Below are 15989 nucleotides of genomic sequence, written 5' to 3'. Positions count from 1 at the left end.
CTGGGCTGTGACAGCAGGTAGGGGGTGGTGCTGTGTGAGCCATAGCACCTGTAGGTGCCCCCGTGGACCAAGGTCACAGCATTCAGTGTGAAGCTGGCCAGAGATGACACAGGCCCATCCTGGGCGTGGCAGTGCTGGGGAGGAGCAGCTGACCCCTCCTCGCACAGGTGGAAGGTGTCAAGCCAGACCTCAGAAAGACACTGCAGGGTCCCATTCTCCCCCTGTTCCCTGAGCTGCACAGGAGGGACACCTTCCCTCCCAGTGCCACCAGGGGGCCTGGGTCAGCTGAGAGGGAGGGGAGAACATGAAAGTGGGCCCCGGAGCCCACGCTGGGAAGGGGCTGCTGTGGAGGGGCGGCTCCTCCTTCTTACCTGTCACCACCAGCTGCAGGGGCTCACTCTGCTTGGACCAGCTGCCTGAGATGAGGTGGGCACAGCGGTCCAGTCCTGTGGAGCCCAGGGCGAAGCCGGGCTTGTCTGGAGTCCCGGGGGGCCCAGGGGTTGTGGTTTGAAGAGGCCCCAGCTTTGAACAGACGGTAGGTGTCCGCCTGCCGAGACCCCTGACACCAGATGGTCACAGGGTTCCCTGCGGCCACCATGGGGCCAGGGGCAGCCCAGGTGAGGGGTTTAGGGGTGGGTTCCTGAGAAGGAATCAGACCTGGGGTTCAGGGATGTCTCCCTGTCTGCCTGGTCAACCCAAGGCCCCTTCCAGACTGGTCAGCACCCCAGGCCCATGGACTCCGCTTTCCTAAACCAATCGGAGGTTCACTTAGGCTGAACCAGGAGGTCTGAGACCTACCTTTGTCTTGTGTGGGAAGCCATTCTGACACGTGATTGGGTGACTCCCGTTAAGGGCCTGAGGCGCTCTGGCTCTGTCGGAGCTTTCCCGGCCCTCTCCTGATGAGAGAGCCCATCCGTGTGGGGGTGTGCCTGACCACTGACCCCGGGGACCCAATCACTGACACTGACCTTGGAGTGCAGCCCCCCCTCAGCCTTCATTGGATGGAATTCTCCCCTGAATCTTTTGTTCCCCAATAAAAGGCTACTCCCCGGCGTGTTCGCTCTCTCTCTCTCCTGCTAGCCCTGAGTAATCCTTGCTGCCCTGCTGGGCGGCTAGAGGTGGGAACCAGAGAGGTGAGCCGTCTCGGACCTAGCAATAGAAATGAGGTAACTGAGTCTGTGTGTTTATTTTGATCTCTTCTAACTAACTTTATGCCTAGACCCTCATTAATGAAACCATTGCACAGGTCGCGTGGTTGAGTCTTGGCCCACAGGCCAGGACACAGCCCCGGAAGAGCGCACCCTGTGAGACTGTCCCCATGTGAACCCAGGTGGCCTCAGGACCTCCCAGGGCACAGTGCCCCCCCTGCTCAAGAGTGGCCGCACACCCTCCCTCTGCCTGCTCTGGTTCTCTGAGCTTGGGGCTCAGAGCTGGGCTGAGTGCCTTGCCTCCCCGAGGGCGCAGCCGTCCCCAGACCTGAGTCCCAAGGCTCTCAGGGACCAGCACCCAGGAGGGGTCCTCTCTGTCCCCAGAGCTCATCCAGGCAGAGGAGGGCGGTGAGGACGGGGGTCTTGGTGCTGCCTCCCACGGTCCTTGGGGCAGAGCCCTCGCCTGAGGTCCCTTGGCAGAGGGCACCTCTCAGCTCTGTGTTGCCACTGGAGTTTCCTCCCCAGCCGCTGACCTGGAGGAAGCTGTCCTGCCCTGGGGCCTCAGCCCTGGAGGACGCTGTCCTGCCCTGGAGGACAGGGCTGAGGAGGCAGAGGCTCTGGGGCCTTCAGGCCAGATGTGAGCCCAGTGGGCCCCTGTGCTCTGCTGCCTGGCCTGACTCAGCCATCTTGCCCCAGCCCAGGGAGTCTGCCCAGGGTCAGAGAGGGCTCGGGGCGCCGTCCAGTCACACTCCAAGTCTAGACACGGTGTGCCTGAGGCCAGGCACCTCCCTCTCCTGAGCTTCTGTGGGTGCAGACTATCTTCCTGTGCTGGGCATCCAGGCCAATCGAGTGGTCACCACCCGCAGGCAGGCCCCGGAGCTGGAGCCTGAGGGAGGCCAACCTAGTACGTGACCAGCGTTTGTCTCCCCTTCTGATTGGTGTGGCATTGTCGGTCACCTTGTGGTCTGGTTGCCTAGGTAACCAGAGATGGTAGCCCCGATCTTAATGTGTCTTCATGCGAAGACATGCCTTCCTGCAGCCCCAGGGGACCAGCTACGCTCACCTGTTCCTTTGTGATATTACCCCTTTGCCCTGTTGGGGATAGAATGTTCCATGGGAATGCCATTTGTCCCCTTCTCTTACTCTGCCCTTGGGTGTGGCCTTCCTAGATGGCAGTCAACCTGACAGCAGACATCACAAAGCTAGACTCAGCCCCTTGAAACCTGACCCCTGGACTCATTTGAATGGCTTCTCCTCAATAAAGGGGTCAACATGCGCTTTCTCTCTTCTCTCTCTCGCTCTTTCTCTCTCTCTCTCTCTCTCTCTCTCTCTCTCTCTCTCTGCGGATCCTTAAGGTCAGAGGAGCCGTCACAGGACCCCAAAGAAAAAGGCATCTCTGTCTCTTGTGTGGTTATTTTGTGCAGCCCAGTTCCCCTGGGGTGACCCTGGGTGTTACACGGCAGGAGCTGCCAGTGAGGCAGGTGGTCTTCCTGGACGCGAGAGCCAAGGTGGACAATGTCGTGAGTGTGCTGTGTATTAACAAGGAAGACCCACGTCTGTGTCTCCACTGTGTCCCTTTTTATTGAGCAACAGTGAATTGGCAGGCGACACCTCCTTCAGCAGTGGCACTTCATGAACACTTGGGGTCCCCTGGTGTCACAGCCGGGCATTCACAGGTGCTTTGATTTTAGTCTTAATTTCTGTTATCTGAACCCCAAGTCACACACTGAAGGGAGACAGACGAGGCTGGACCCGAGGAACAGCGGGAAGCAGCTTACTGGCTGCAGCCAGGCTCAAGAGCATGGCTTTTTGCCTCCATCGAATCACACCTTGGAACCCTGAGTTCAGAAAATTCTAGAACTTTATACCCAGTGTGTAAGGGGAGGAGCTCAGAGGCTCACCATCTGTAGAAATTCACAAGCTCATTTTCTGAGCACCCAATTAGGCCAAGGACACCCTCTGTCTGGGGAGGCGAGTCCCTCTCCCCTTTCTTCCCACCGGCTGGCTCCCAGGACCTGACTCTCGTCCTCTGAGGTGCAGTGCAGAGGCCTCTGGGTCGACCCAGACCCAGGCTGGAGGCCGTGGGTCCCTCATCCCACTCTGTCTCTGCACACACTCCCTCCACCTGAAACCTGTCCTAGGAGTTCTTGCGGACAGTCTAGGAACAGGTCTGCTAGACAGAATTTATGAAGGTCTCTGGGTCTTCTGGGTGGGGGGTCCCTGGCCTGCTTCAGTCTTCACGCCACGACGTATACATAGGTCACAGACAGAGGAAGAAAGGGTCAGAGCGGCTGCAGGCTGCACGGCAGAGATGGTGCACAGTCAGGGCCACTGGTCACTGGTGGAGGTCAGAGAAGGGTTTTAAGGAGCCAGACCAGTGGGATGTCTGAGCAGAGGATCTGGACTGACCGCAGTTCGCGTGTGAGCTTGGAGGGCCGTGTGTGGGCATCCCAGCAGAAGAAACCACACTGTGCGGAAGCCCGTGGGGACGGGAAATGAGAGAGGTTCCTCTCTGTGGAGAGTTTCCTGGCAAGGCTCATGACGAGTGGCCAGATGATGGGGACAAGGTTCAGTGGTGGGTGTGGGGGGTGTCCCCCTTTTGGGGCCTCGAGTGAGGGGTCCTGTCTGGTGAGGTTGAAAAATTCCCGGGTCTGGTGTTCCTGATATGGTTCGCCTGTCCGTGTGTCCAGGTGCTGCTTGACCTGGGTGTCCCTGATAAGGTGGCACGTACAGGTGACTGGCCAGCGTGTGCCTTCGGGGTGCCAGGCAGATGGTGGCTGTTTACTTGTACAGCGAGGAGTGGAGTCATCCGACCTGGCACCTGTCCTCAGGGCAAACTAGTGCTTTACACATGGAGGGACTCGGGTGGTCATTCAGAGCAGGGCAGGCCTGCTGCCCACCAGAAGGCAGACACCACAACCACCTGGACATTCGATAAGCCGCGACAGTTTTGGCAAGCGGCAGGCGAGGAGGCCAGTAGAGCAGTGGGACGCCAGCGTGAGCCGCTCTGTGAACCGCGTGCACTGGGGGCCCCGCATGAGGGTCTCGGGTCCAGTGTACCTTGAAGGGTGTGGCCCTTAGGACGAAGGGCTCAGGCAGAGTCTCAGCAGGAACAGGAGGAACAAGGCTCTGTTTCTGGGAGGCACCACCACGCCCAGGAGTGTGGGGGGCTCCATGTGGGGACCACAGCGATAGCCAACATGGCCCACCTGGACCGGGCTCTGGTCAGCACTCTGCGTGGCTGGTCTCTGTGGGCCTGCCACCGACGGCACGGACAGGTTGACCACGCAGAGGAAGGAGAGGAGCTACTGTCGCCCTGGTGGCCGGGCCTTTGGAAAGGACCCTCGGGGCTCAGGTTGGCTCAGGCGTGTGTGATTCACGGCTGTGTGACTGGGCAGTCACGTGTCGGGGCTTGACCAGAGGAGGGGGACTGTCATGTGGCGCAGTTGAGAGCATCTCTGGCCTGAGCATCAACAGCCTTGAGTGTCAGGGGGGTGTGCAAGGTGGGGCAGGGAAGGACGTGGCGGGACGGGGGGTGGGACAGAGGGTGGGTGGAGCAGGTTCTGCTGGGTTGAGAGGACTGGGCCGGGCCAGGACCAGAGCCTGGAGGGGGCCAGGAGAGGCTGGTGTGCTGGCGTGGACAGGGCGTCCGGAGCCTTCTCCAGGGCCTGGGCTGGGCTGCGGCCAGTGGACGTGGGTAGGAAGAGCTCCGGGCAGCACTGTCTGGAGTGAACCTCTGCAGGGAGACAAAGCCCCAGGCTGAGGTGGCTCCCCTCTGTGCCTGGGTGGCAGGAGCAGCCGCAGGTGTCCAGGACGATGACCCCAGGAGAGGAGGCTTGGGAGGCGTTGGTGAGGCTTGGGGACCCTCAGAGGCAGGTCTGACTGCCCCGTGGCCCGGTGAGGGGTTCTGATCCTCCATGCGCTCTGCTGTCTCCCCTGAGCGTCTCAAGTCCCTTCCCTCCTGGGGTCATCTTGCCCTCTGCAGCCCCCTCCTCCCCTGGGCAGAACCACGGTCTTATACCTTGAGTCCCCAGGCGCTGGTTAAGTGGCCTCCAGGGCGCAGCCAATCAGCCACTGAAGACGTGATGAAGTTGTGACATTTCCTGGTGGCCTTGAGTGGGAACTTCCCCTCACCAGCCTCCTTTTCCCGCTTGTTCCCCAGGGCCGTGACCTCTGCTCTCTGTTTGCCATGAGGGACTGGGCGACTGGGGCAGGGCTCTGTCTCCAGTGGACCATGGAGGGGAGGCCCTGGGATGGTGACAGTGACAGAGCCAGGAGGTGACGTGAGTCCTGCTCCACACCCACCCTGCTGCTAACCCAGAGAGGGGCAGGATGCAGGCTGGGTGTGTGGCCACAGCCCAGAGGGGAAGGGGAAGTGGCGAGGAGAGGGGACCCAGGGAGCCAGCAGAGGCCCAAGCTGAGTGTCCTGGTGCCTGATTTGCCCCTCCTCTGTGAAGCCGGCAACTGAACCCACGCCTGCTGGAGGCTGGGGACTGGGGCCTCCGCGCCTGGCCTCCGCTGTGGTGGGAGATGGTTGGTAGGAAATCAGGGAACTGGAAAATGAGGGCCAGGAAGTCCCGGAGGGAGCAGAGGCCTGGACAAAACAGGACTTGGAATGCGGTGTATGAACTCACCAGGTCCCCAACCCAGCTCTCCCGAGTTTTAAGAGGAGGCCAAGGCCAGGCACTGTGGCGCACGCCTGTAATCCCAGTGGCTCGAGGCTGAGGCCGGGAGGATCCTCCGTTCAAAGCCAGCCTCAGCACCTGAGCGAGACCCTCGGCAACTTCAGAAACGTAACGAGACCCTGACTCAAAAAATTAAAAGGGCAGGATGTGGCTTTGGGTTTATCCCCGGCCCCAAAATAAAGAAGATGCCCCAGTGGGGCAGGGTGGACGGCAGCACCAGGTGGACTGACTGGAGCTTGGCGGAAATGAGAGGAGACAGATGATGGTGAAGGCTTTGAAGTCAGCTGGCTCCTGAAACGCCCCACTGGAGAGCGGGCGAGAGCTGTGAGCACCGTGGGGAGCCCTGGAGCGCGGGGAAGGAGGCCCAGGGCCCCGTCCCCCCCAGGGACACACGGGGGGGCAAAACTGTCAGAATCAGCTTTTGGACTCAGATCCGCTGGGTGGCTGAAGTGACCAAGGCAAGTCCCCATGAGGGCAGCAGAGCATGGGGCCAGTGGCTGTGGCCAGCCGTTAGTGCCCAAGGTGGCAGATGGTCCTCATCGGGAAGAGCGGCGGGCATGTGTCTCCACGGCCTGCCCACTGCCCTCAGCTCCAGGGCAGGGCTCCTTCTTTCCCTCTGACGGGGGCCATTCCCAGGACTGCAGCGTCTTCCCGGGAGGACTGGGCCAGAAGCGGTTCTGTTCTGTCTGTTTATTCATCATAACCTGCCTGCACCCAGGCCTTGTCATACTGGGTGAGTGCTCTGCCCCCGAGCTCCAACCCCAGCCTTTTAAAATTTTTTAAGACAGATTTGCCCAAATTGCAGAGACTGGCCTTGAACTTGTGATCCTCCCGCCTCCACCTCCCAAGGAGCAGGGTTACAGGCATGGACCACTGTGCCCAGCTTCCAACAGTATTCAAAGTCACAGCTATGGGATGCAGTACCAGAGACTGGGGACACTGTTTGGGACAAGAAGCATATCAGGGATCCTGGGTGTGGCCCGCGTCCTGCGTGAGAGATGCAGTCAGGGTCACTCCCTGTGAACTGGGCCAGCAACCAGAAGACCCCACAAACACAAAACTCCTTTTCCGGAGGTCAGGTATGGCTCTGTGACCTCAGGTGTCAGCTCCCAGCTGGAGGGCCAGGGGAGCAAGGCAGGCAAGAGGGTGGGCGCACCCCGAGCCCCTCTATTTATTAGGGGAAGGACATTCCACGGACTGTTCCACCCACATAAGGCAAGGGATGGTGTTACAGCAAACGGGGGGGGGGGGGGGGGGGTGTGGCCCGGTCCCACTGGGTGGCGCCCCTGCCCAGAGCTGCACTTCCTCGCCCAGCGAAGGTAAGGCCAGTGTTGCAGTGAGTTCCAGTCCCCCATTACTCAAGGCTAAGGGGCCTGCTCAGCTCCTGTTCAGGGGTCCCCTGACATCTGGGGAGGAGGAGGTTGGGAACGGAGAACTACGGGAAGCAAGGGCTTTAACGGCTCCTGTGTGTCCCTAGGAACAGAGCAGCCAGGGGTAGGGAGCATGCTCAGAGAGACCCTCACCTTCCCCCGTGGGTGGCCAGGGGACCCGCGTAAGCAGGAGTGCTCCAAACAGCCGGGCTACCCACTGAAGCCAGCCAGAACCCACAGCCAACCTGTGACTTCATGAAGGACACGGATCTGCAGGCCCAGCCGACTCCCAGCTGGGTAAAGCCGAAGACATCCACCCGCAGACACATGATGGCCAACTTGTCAAAGCCAAGGACAAAGAGGACTTTGAAAGCCCCCAGAGGGTGAGGTCACTTGTCACTTACAAGGACCCTCAGGAGGACGAGCAGTCTGATGCTCACCAGAGACCTTCGAGAGCAGAAGGTACCTGGACGACACATTTAAGTGCTCAAGGAATAAAGATGCCAGCCAGGAACTGTGTCCTTGGAAAGCCATCCTTTTAAAATGAAGAAATGATTAAAATATTCTCCGATCATCAAAGGCTCCTTCAGGAGACTTTTCCCTAGTAGATCGATCCCGTAAGAAAGGCTAACGTGGGTCCTTCAGGCAGAAAGGAAAGCAGCATTGAGAGCCGCATGAAGAATAGAGACCTCCTGTAAAGATAACCTGGCCATCCCAGTGGGAGGAGGCCGAGACAGGAGGACTGCAAGTTCAAAGCCAGGCTCAGCAACTTAGCGAGGCCCTGGGCAACTTAGGGAGGCCCCGACTCAACATAAAAAATGAAAAGGGCTGGGGATGTGGCTCAGTGGTAGGGCACCCTTGGATTTAATCCCCTGTATCAAAAAAAGAAAAAGAAAAAAGGAAACACAAGAGAATTCATTTATAAAAGGCAAAGCCCACACGCAGACTTGTCGTCAAAGCAGATATAACGTGCAGGGCGAGCCCATGGACAGACGGACAGCGTCATTATTCACTAGGGAAATAAATCAAACCGGGATGACGCCCTGGGTTCAAATCATCTAGCCCTCGCCGCGAGGCCATATCTGGAACAGCCAAACAAAGGCGAGCGGAGGAGCCGCGAGTGTCGGTGTGGACGTGGGACCGGGTCTCGGGTGTTACCAGTGCACCTACAGCAAAGCCAGGTGTCCTCGTGGTGTAAGGTGGCTTGTGGGTCCTCTGGGGGTGGGACCCTGGGTGGCATCCAGAGCAACTGAGAAGAGATTTCACACAAACAGTCGCGCACGGACGTCACAGCGGGAGAAAAGCGAGCACCGCCCGAGTGTCCACCATGGACCAAGGGAGGAAGGCCGCGGGGAGCATCCACCCTGGGGCGTTCTGTATCCGGCTCCCATGCACCACGTTCTCCTGGAGAAACAGACTTACAGTTGTGCGAGAGAAGAATTCTGTATCCAGCAGAAAAATTCTTAAGGATTGAAAGCAAAATAAAGTAATTCTTAGACAAAGAAAAACTAAGAAAGTATCTTCCCAGCAGACACAACGTCAGAGAAACGTCCTACGGCAAAAGGGAAATGTGGAAATTCAGGAGTGGAGCCGCGGGTGGGGAGCCCCTGTGGGCTCCGATGCTCAGGAGGCTGAGGCGGGAGGATTCCCTGAGCCCAGGACTTCCCGGCCAGCCTGGGCAACTCGGCAGGACCCTGCCTCAGAATAGAAGGGCTGGGAGTGAGGTGCTGTGGCAGGCCCTTGCCTAGCACCTGTGAGGCCTGGATTCAAAAGACAAAAGAAAGCAAGCCTGGACGACCTACCGCCTTAGCTCTTTGAGCGCCATGAGGGAAGCACGCTGCAGCTCGGAGGTTAAGCACCCCCTGGGTTCAATCCCCAGTACAAAAGGAACACAAAACAAACAACAACAACAACAAAACTCAAAATAAAACAACACAAAAAACATTTCCTAACATGATCATTCAGGTCCTTAATTTTCTCACTTCACAGCCTTGCTGTGCAGTGTTGACCTTGTCATTCATGTTGAGACCTCCTGTCCCTCTGTTTCTCGTCCACTCCTTGGTTACTGAGGAACTCTGGCTGTATTAGTGAAATGCAGGGTATCACTTTTCTCTGATGCAGAGTCAGGCCGGTCTCAGTTCCCCAGTCTCTGGAGGTGTCAGGTGGCTGGCTGGCTGAGGGCCACTAGTGAGTGTCCTTGGGGGCAGCTCCGGGGTGAGCGGGGGCCAGAGCAGCGTACACACTGGGCTCCGCTGGGGGCTGCTCTTCCTGGGAGGAGGGAGGGGCAGCGGCCCCCCGTCTGAGTGTCCAGCTGCACAGCTGGGCGTAGGTCACGTCCTGGGGACCTTCAGACGCAGCAGCCTGGAGTGGGAGACGGTGAGAGGGAGGGTGTGTGCTTGGCACAGGGAAGCCGGGGGCCTGGAGAGGACAGCACCCACCTGAGTGTCCGTCTGTCTGTCCTCTGCATCCTCTGTGCCCAGGAACTGCCCCAACAGCGGGGGGAGGGGGGAGCCTCCGCCCCTCCTGAGTCCTGAGTGCCCCACCTGGGCATATGTCACTCCCTGGGGGTCTCCGTCAGGTGGGCCCTGCAGCAGGGACACAGTGAGACAGACGTGTCCCCTTGGGACCACTCGGGCTCTCCTCCAGCCACTTTCCACTGTGGCCAGAGTGACCCTTCAACAATCTCAGATACGTCACTGCTGATGGGGTCTCCAGGGGCTTCCAGCCTGGGAGGCCTGGAGGCTCCTCCTACAGCTCTGAGCTCTTACCCCACACCCCCAGCCCTGCTCACGTGGCTCCAGCCCCACTCCCCGTCTTCCTGAAAGAGCCTGCTGCTGCCTCAGGACCTTGGCACCCGCCGCGTCCCCTGCTGCAGCTGCTCGTCAGACACCTGTGGCCCTGTCCCTTTCTCTGCTTTAGTTCCCTTGTGGCTCTGCTCTCCTGAGACTGCATTTACTTCATGTCGGGGCCCAGGTGAGCTCAGGGGGCGGGGCTCTGCTGGCTGCTGCACCTGCAGCTCCACCTGGAGCAGGTCAGGAGGGAGCTCCCTGAGAGCAGCTGGACGGATGAGTGTGGGGCAGCCCCGGGGATGGTGACTCATGTATTCCTGGTCCTCTGAGGCCCCCAGAGACGCCAACAGCCAGGCCACGAAGGGCACCGAGTGGGGGCCACAAGGCCACAGGGAGGGGGGCCACAGCAGGGAGGCAGGAGCTCCAGAGGGAGGGGCAGCCTGGTCATCACTGAGGGTCAGCGGTGGAGGACAGGGAAATGGCCGCTGGGCTGAGCGGGAACAGGGAGTTCTTGGTGCCTGGGGGGGGTCTCACCCGACTGTCCAGCTCCACCCCGTCCTCAGGCTGAGGGTCCTTCACAGAAGCGTCTGTGGGGACAGAACGGGGTCGTCTCCTGGTCAGAGCTGCAGGGGCCTCTCAGTCCCCCAGGCCCTGCCCTGTCCCAGATGGGGACACAGAGCCAGGGAGCCATGGTGATGTCCCCAGGTCCCCAGTGTGGGTCAGCCACTCAGCCTGTCCCCAGGTCCCCAGTGTGGGTCAGCCACTCAGCCTGTCCCCAGGTCCCCAGTGTGGGTCAGCCACTCAGCCTGTCCCCAGGTCCCCAGCGTGGGTCAGCTACTCAGCCTGTCCCCAGGTCCCCTGTGTGGGTCAGCCACTCAGCCTGTCCCCAGGTCCCCAGTGTGGGTCAGCCACTCAGCCTGTCCCCAGGTCCCCAGCGTGGGTCAGCCACTCAGCCTGTCCCCAGGTCCCCAGTGTGGGTTAGCCACTCAGCCTGTCCCCAGGTCCCCAGTGTGGGTCAGCCACTCAGCCTGAGCCCCAGGCCCTCCCGCTGCCCCTCCTGCCCCCCCTGGGAGGTGCTGGGACCTGGGCCCCACCTCCCACCCCAGCCCCCTTCCCTCACAGAGAGCTTCTTCCTGGGCAGCAGGGGCAGCCGCTGGACAGGATCTGGGGAGACAAGAGGGTGTCAGGTGGCAGTGAGGGACAGTGGGGGGGAACAAGGGTGTGTCAGGTGGCAGTGAGGGACAGTGGGGTGGAACAAGGGGTGTCAGGTGACAGTGAGGGACACTGGGGGGAGCAAGGGGGTGTCAGGTGACAGTGAGGGACAGTGGGGGAAACAAGGGAGTGTCAGGTGGCAGTGAGGGATGGTGGGGGGAACAAGGGGGTGTCAGGTGGCAGTGAGGGACACTGGGGGGAGCAAGGGGGTGTCAGGTGACAATGAGGGATAGTGGGGGGACAGGGGGTGTCAGGTGGCAGTGAGGGACAGTGGGGGGACAAGGGGGTGTCAGGTGGCAGTGAGGGATGGTGGGTGGGCTCTGAGTCTGGAGCAGGAATCACCTCTTCTGCTGGCCTCTGTCCTGGGGCCCTGGCTCTGTGTCCTCTGCAGGTCCCTGGAAGCCAGTGTGTGCCTGGGCTGCATGAGGGGACACTCTCAGCCCCAGGGGGAACCGCTGGCCCCTTAGAGGCCACCGCAGGGGTCCCCTGAGACGGGAAGGGTCCACACCTGCTACACTGGTCTAGAAGCAGCGAGCAGGGGCCTGCTCTTCTCTATTTCCTGGAGAAGTGTTTCCAAGTGACCTGTCCCCAGCGGGCAGGTTTCCCTGGGGCTGCTGCCCCGAGCCCACCCTCGCCTGGCCCATGAGGAGGCCACTGCCTGCTGAGAGCCAGGTCACCCAGTGCCACTCACCTGCCTTCCTGCGTCTGCTGTGACGCCAGAGGAGGACGAGGACGAGGAGGACGAGCAGCAGGAGGAAGGCCACTGAGACCCCAACCAGAACTGGCAGGTGCCTTCCCAGTCCTGGGCACGGTGTGGACGAGGAGCCACGCTGCTTACCTGAGCACCTACTGTGTGCCAGCCCTGCTGGTCTTTCCACCCGTCACCTCCAGCCCTGTCACTCAGGCATCATGGCACTGCCACCCACCCCCCAGGACAGATGAGGAAACTGAGGCTCAGAGGGGGGTCCCCTGCCAGTCACCCAGCAGGAAGCAGCAGAGCGGGGCCTGAACTGGGGGGTCTGACTCCCAGTCTCCTTCTCTCCCCCAGAGCTCAGCCCTGAGCTGGAGGGAAGGAGCCTGACCCCCCGATGGCCCTGAGCCCTCCCCTGCTCAGTGTCACTGTCACCGCACAGAGGGGACAGGGCCCTGCAGACTCAGGTCCTGGAGGCTTCCCTGGAGGCCCCTCTCCCAGCAGGGCACAGCCAAGGTCAGCCTGAGAGGCACCTGAAGGTCAGGGCCAGGCCTCTCCTCTGCCCTGGGAGAAACTGAGGCCCAGAGGGGAGGGGCTGGTCCCCGTCAGCATCTCCAGAGGGGGCTGCTCCCCCTCAGCTCAGCCCTGCCCTGGGCCCACCTCCCACCAGAGCCCCTCACTCACCACTCTGGGGTCCTGGGTCCGTGGGGGTGAGGGGCTGGTCCTCAGGGCCTCCTGGGGTGGGTGGGAGGTGAGGGCTGGGCTGCCTGCCCCCCACTTCAGCTGGCTGCTCCTCCCCAGGCTGGGCCCAGAGTCACCTCTGCCTGGACCTCACCCTCATGCCTCCCCGCCCTGAGCCCTGGGGTCTGGGGTCCCCACCCACATTTCCTAAGCTCTGGATCCCTGGACACAAATCCGTGCGGGAAGGTTTGATGAGGAAGGAGAGATCCCAGAGACTCAGGCAGTGGAGGGGATGGGGGAGTCTAGGCCCCTGGAGAGCACTGAGGCCTCAGGGATCAGCTCTAGGGACAGACCCCAAAGGTAGGGGCAGGGCCCTGCTGGGTCAGGAGGGAGTGCCTCCTGGACACCCCTGGAGGAAGAGGAGCCTGGGCTGAGGGCTGGATTCTGCCAACCCTCTGCCTCCCCCGGTCCTTCCTGCAGGTCACCCTCTCACACCTGGGGACTCTGGTCAGGAGACCCTGATTCTCTCCCCTTTCTCTCACCTGGGGCCGTCCTAAGAAAGAGGCCTCACGTCCCTGCTTAATGTCCCCAACTGTGTCAGGGGAAGATGGAGCCTCCTCACCTGAGACCAGGAGTTCCAGGGGGTCACTGGGCACTGACCACACCTGGGGTTTGCTCCTGTAATAGCCGTAGCATGTGAATGTCCACCTGTGGCTGGGGGTCACGGGGCCCACAGGGAACAGGGCCTGGAACTGCCCACTGGGGAGTCTCTGTGACTCCAGGGTCCAGATGAGGTGGTGTCCTCCTTCCTTGGTGAGAACAAACCTGCCATATCCATGCCCTGAGCCACACTGGAGGGTCACGTTCCCTCCTGAGGTCACCACAGGGCTGGGCAGGGCTGAGAGCCTGGGTTTGCTGAAGGATCCTAGGAGAGAAGGAGGCAGGTGTTCATGGCTCCCTCCTCCCACACCACCCCCAGCTGGGCTGTGAGAGGGACCCCTGGGAGCAGACCCCCTCCCTGAGGGCAGAGCCAGGGGCTGGGACCCCTGAGTGTCCTCTCACCTGTCACCACCACCAGCTCCAGGGGGTCACTGGGCTCTGACCACCCAGCAGGGCTGAGATAGAGGCATTGATATCTCCCTGCATGGTGCTCACTCATGTATGTGATGGGGAACTTGGCCTTGTTCCTGGGACCCTGTGGGCTCTGTCTGTCCCAGGGCACTGAGATTCCCTCTTTATCCAGACGGAACTCCTGGGCCTCCAGGGGCCCCTCACACCAGATGGTCACTGGCCTTCCCCAGGCGATCAGAGATCCTGGCTCAGCCCACAGGGTGGGCTTGGGGAGGGTCCCTGCAAGGGGATCAGAGGCTGGGTCCCAGCACAGCCCCTCGGATTCCAGCCCTCAGCCCAGCCCCCTCCAGGCTCCCCAGCCTCAGCCTCCAACTCTGTTCTCCACCCCACTGTCCAGGGTGGCTCCTGGACCCAGGAGGAGGACCTGGACAGCTGGGGACACTCACCTGCCTGCCCTCGGGTCCCGGGGCCCAGACTCAGCCCTGGAAGAGAGTTCCTGTGAGAGGGGAGCCCCTGAGGCCTGAGCAGGCCCTGTCCCCCACAGGCTCCTGGGCCCTGGGTCTCCTGGTGGCCAGGGCCTGGCTGTGGGCTGGCTCCCCCCTAGAACAGGGTGTCCCCCCCTCCTTCACATCTCACCCAGGCAGAGCAGGGCCGTGAGGGTGGGGGCCATGGTGTGTCGTCCCGTGGTCCCAGGGTCCAGATGGAGGAGGTCACAGAGCTGGAGGACAGACACACACAGGGTGTGGCCACTTGGAGGCCGGGTTCTGCCTGTCATAGGGCTGTCACATCAGCTGCCCACAGGAAGGGGAACTGCCCTCCCAGAGCCTGGCTCTTGACCCCAGGACTGGGTGGGGTGGGCCTGGGCTCCCTGCAGCCGTCTCAGACAGCAGTGCTGCCCTCTCACCCCTTCTGCTGTCGCCTGACCTGTCCTCGTCCCTCCAGGGCCAGGACGCAGCAGCAAACTCCCTGGTGCCCTCCTGAGCCGGCCCCTTCCAGGTGAGGGTGACCCGGGCTGGTCCTCTTCCCAGGGTCTCCCCGGGGCTCCCTCAGCCCGTCCTGGGCACAGGGTTCTGGTCCTTGCTGGCCAGTCGTCTCCCAGCCCTGGAGGTGCTCTGGGGAAGGAGCAGGTTCCTGCTGCAGGTGGGCGCAGAGCAGCAGACCCTGGGCACCTGGCTGTGAGCCAGCTGGAGCTCGTGTGGGGGACAGAGGGACGCAGGGGCCAGGGAAGAACTGGCCACTCCTCCTGTAGCTGGTTTGGGTTCCCCTGCTCATGGTCCCCTTCATGGCCCCCCTCCTTAGCCCCAGAACCCACATCTCCCTGGGGAGGAAGCTGAGCCCTTCCTGCTCAGGGCAGCCCCTGTCTCCTGGGGCCGAACGCTCCTCCTGGGCCAGCTCTTGCTCTCAGTGCCCACTCATCTCCACTGCCCTGTCCTCCTGAGCAGGGACTCTGGTCCCACAGCCACTGCTGCCTGTGTGGAGCTCTTCTCTGCCCCTCACGGTGGGAGTGTGGGGTCAGCAGGGCCTGGATTTGGACAGGCTCAGCCGGCTTCTCCTCCAGGGCAGGGCAGCCTGGGTTTGAGCCAGGAGAGGTGGGAGCTGGACTTGTGTGGTCCCAGGGAGGCCCCATGTGCTCCGAGCATTCAGAGACTGTCCCTTAATGTCTGCCCCCTGCAGCTCCTCTCCTCATCAGCAGAAAGGGGACTGGAAAGGTCCCCAAATGGAGAAGGAGCCACATGGAAGGGTCCTCTGGGTCTCAGATCAACCAGGGGTCATTGAGGAGGCCCTGCTCCATGTGGGTGGGAGTGGGCTCCGGGCTCCGGGGAGGGTGGGCGCTGTGCTGTGCTCCAGGCAGGTTCCAGCCAGGCCTGGGCTGGCTCAGTCCCCTGGGCCCAGGGCAGCGCTCAGTCCCTCCTCTGCACCTCCCCTGTCCTGTCCTGTCCTACCTCCCCTCCACTCCCCCTCTGCCTCCCCTCCCCACCTCTCCTCTCCCCTCTTCTCCTCTCTCTCCCCCACCCCCTGCTGGGGCAGAACCAGGGTCCAGCCTGGACAGTGACCTTCCACCCCAGCTTTATCCCCGTGGTTCTGATGTGTCCTGTTGTCATTTCTGTTTGTCTTGAAGAGCTTTCTGATCCCTCTCAGTGTCCTCTTTGTCCCAAGGATGTTCCAGGAGGCAGGGTCTCCCCTCCAGCCTTGGGGAGCTCTGGTTCCCTCTCAGGACCGGTTCCTAGTTTCACTCCACTGAGGCCTGAACAGACACCTGACAGGGCTTTGGTTTCTTAGGTTGGTGGGGACTGTCCTGCCACCCGCCGAGATGCGCCCTGCGGGGGTCCTGGCTGTGCCCC

At 61.5% G+C, this 15989-nt stretch overlaps 2 protein-coding genes across 2 annotated transcripts in view; both read right to left on the bottom strand.

Annotated features, from left to right (window-relative positions):
* Positions 1–8131: 8131 nt before the first annotated feature.
* The window catches only part of LOC308637577 (leukocyte immunoglobulin-like receptor subfamily B member 3), a 48168-nt gene continuing 40310 nt past the window's right edge, over positions 8132–15989 (bottom strand). The window contains exons 8-13 of the mRNA XM_081274094.1: positions 11896–12006; positions 11547–11622; positions 11113–11156; positions 10527–10579; positions 9642–9788; positions 8132–9564 (exon numbers count right to left, since the gene is read on the bottom strand). Of these exons, the coding sequence (XP_081130220.1) occupies positions 9388–9564; positions 9642–9788; positions 10527–10579; positions 11113–11156; positions 11547–11622; positions 11896–12006 (608 nt within the window). The 3' untranslated portion in view covers positions 8132–9387. The remainder of the gene's footprint in view (positions 9565–9641; positions 9789–10526; positions 10580–11112; positions 11157–11546; positions 11623–11895; positions 12007–15989) is intronic.
* On the bottom strand, positions 12903–14514 carry LOC308637594 (leukocyte immunoglobulin-like receptor subfamily A member 6). The gene is given in 7 exon segments (XM_081274124.1): positions 12903–12985; positions 13199–13501; positions 13639–13926; positions 14094–14129; positions 14284–14331; positions 14334–14352; positions 14354–14514. Coding segments are annotated over 7 exon segments (831 nt in total). The 5' UTR covers positions 14423–14514; the 3' UTR covers positions 12903–12917.

This window comes from Spermophilus citellus, assembly GCF_964194105.1.
Source record: "Spermophilus citellus genome assembly, chromosome: 18".
Lineage (NCBI taxonomy): Eukaryota > Metazoa > Chordata > Mammalia > Rodentia > Sciuridae > Spermophilus > Spermophilus citellus.
The sequence above is the reverse complement of the archived record's forward strand: the minus strand, read 5'-3'. Positions and strand labels throughout refer to the sequence as shown.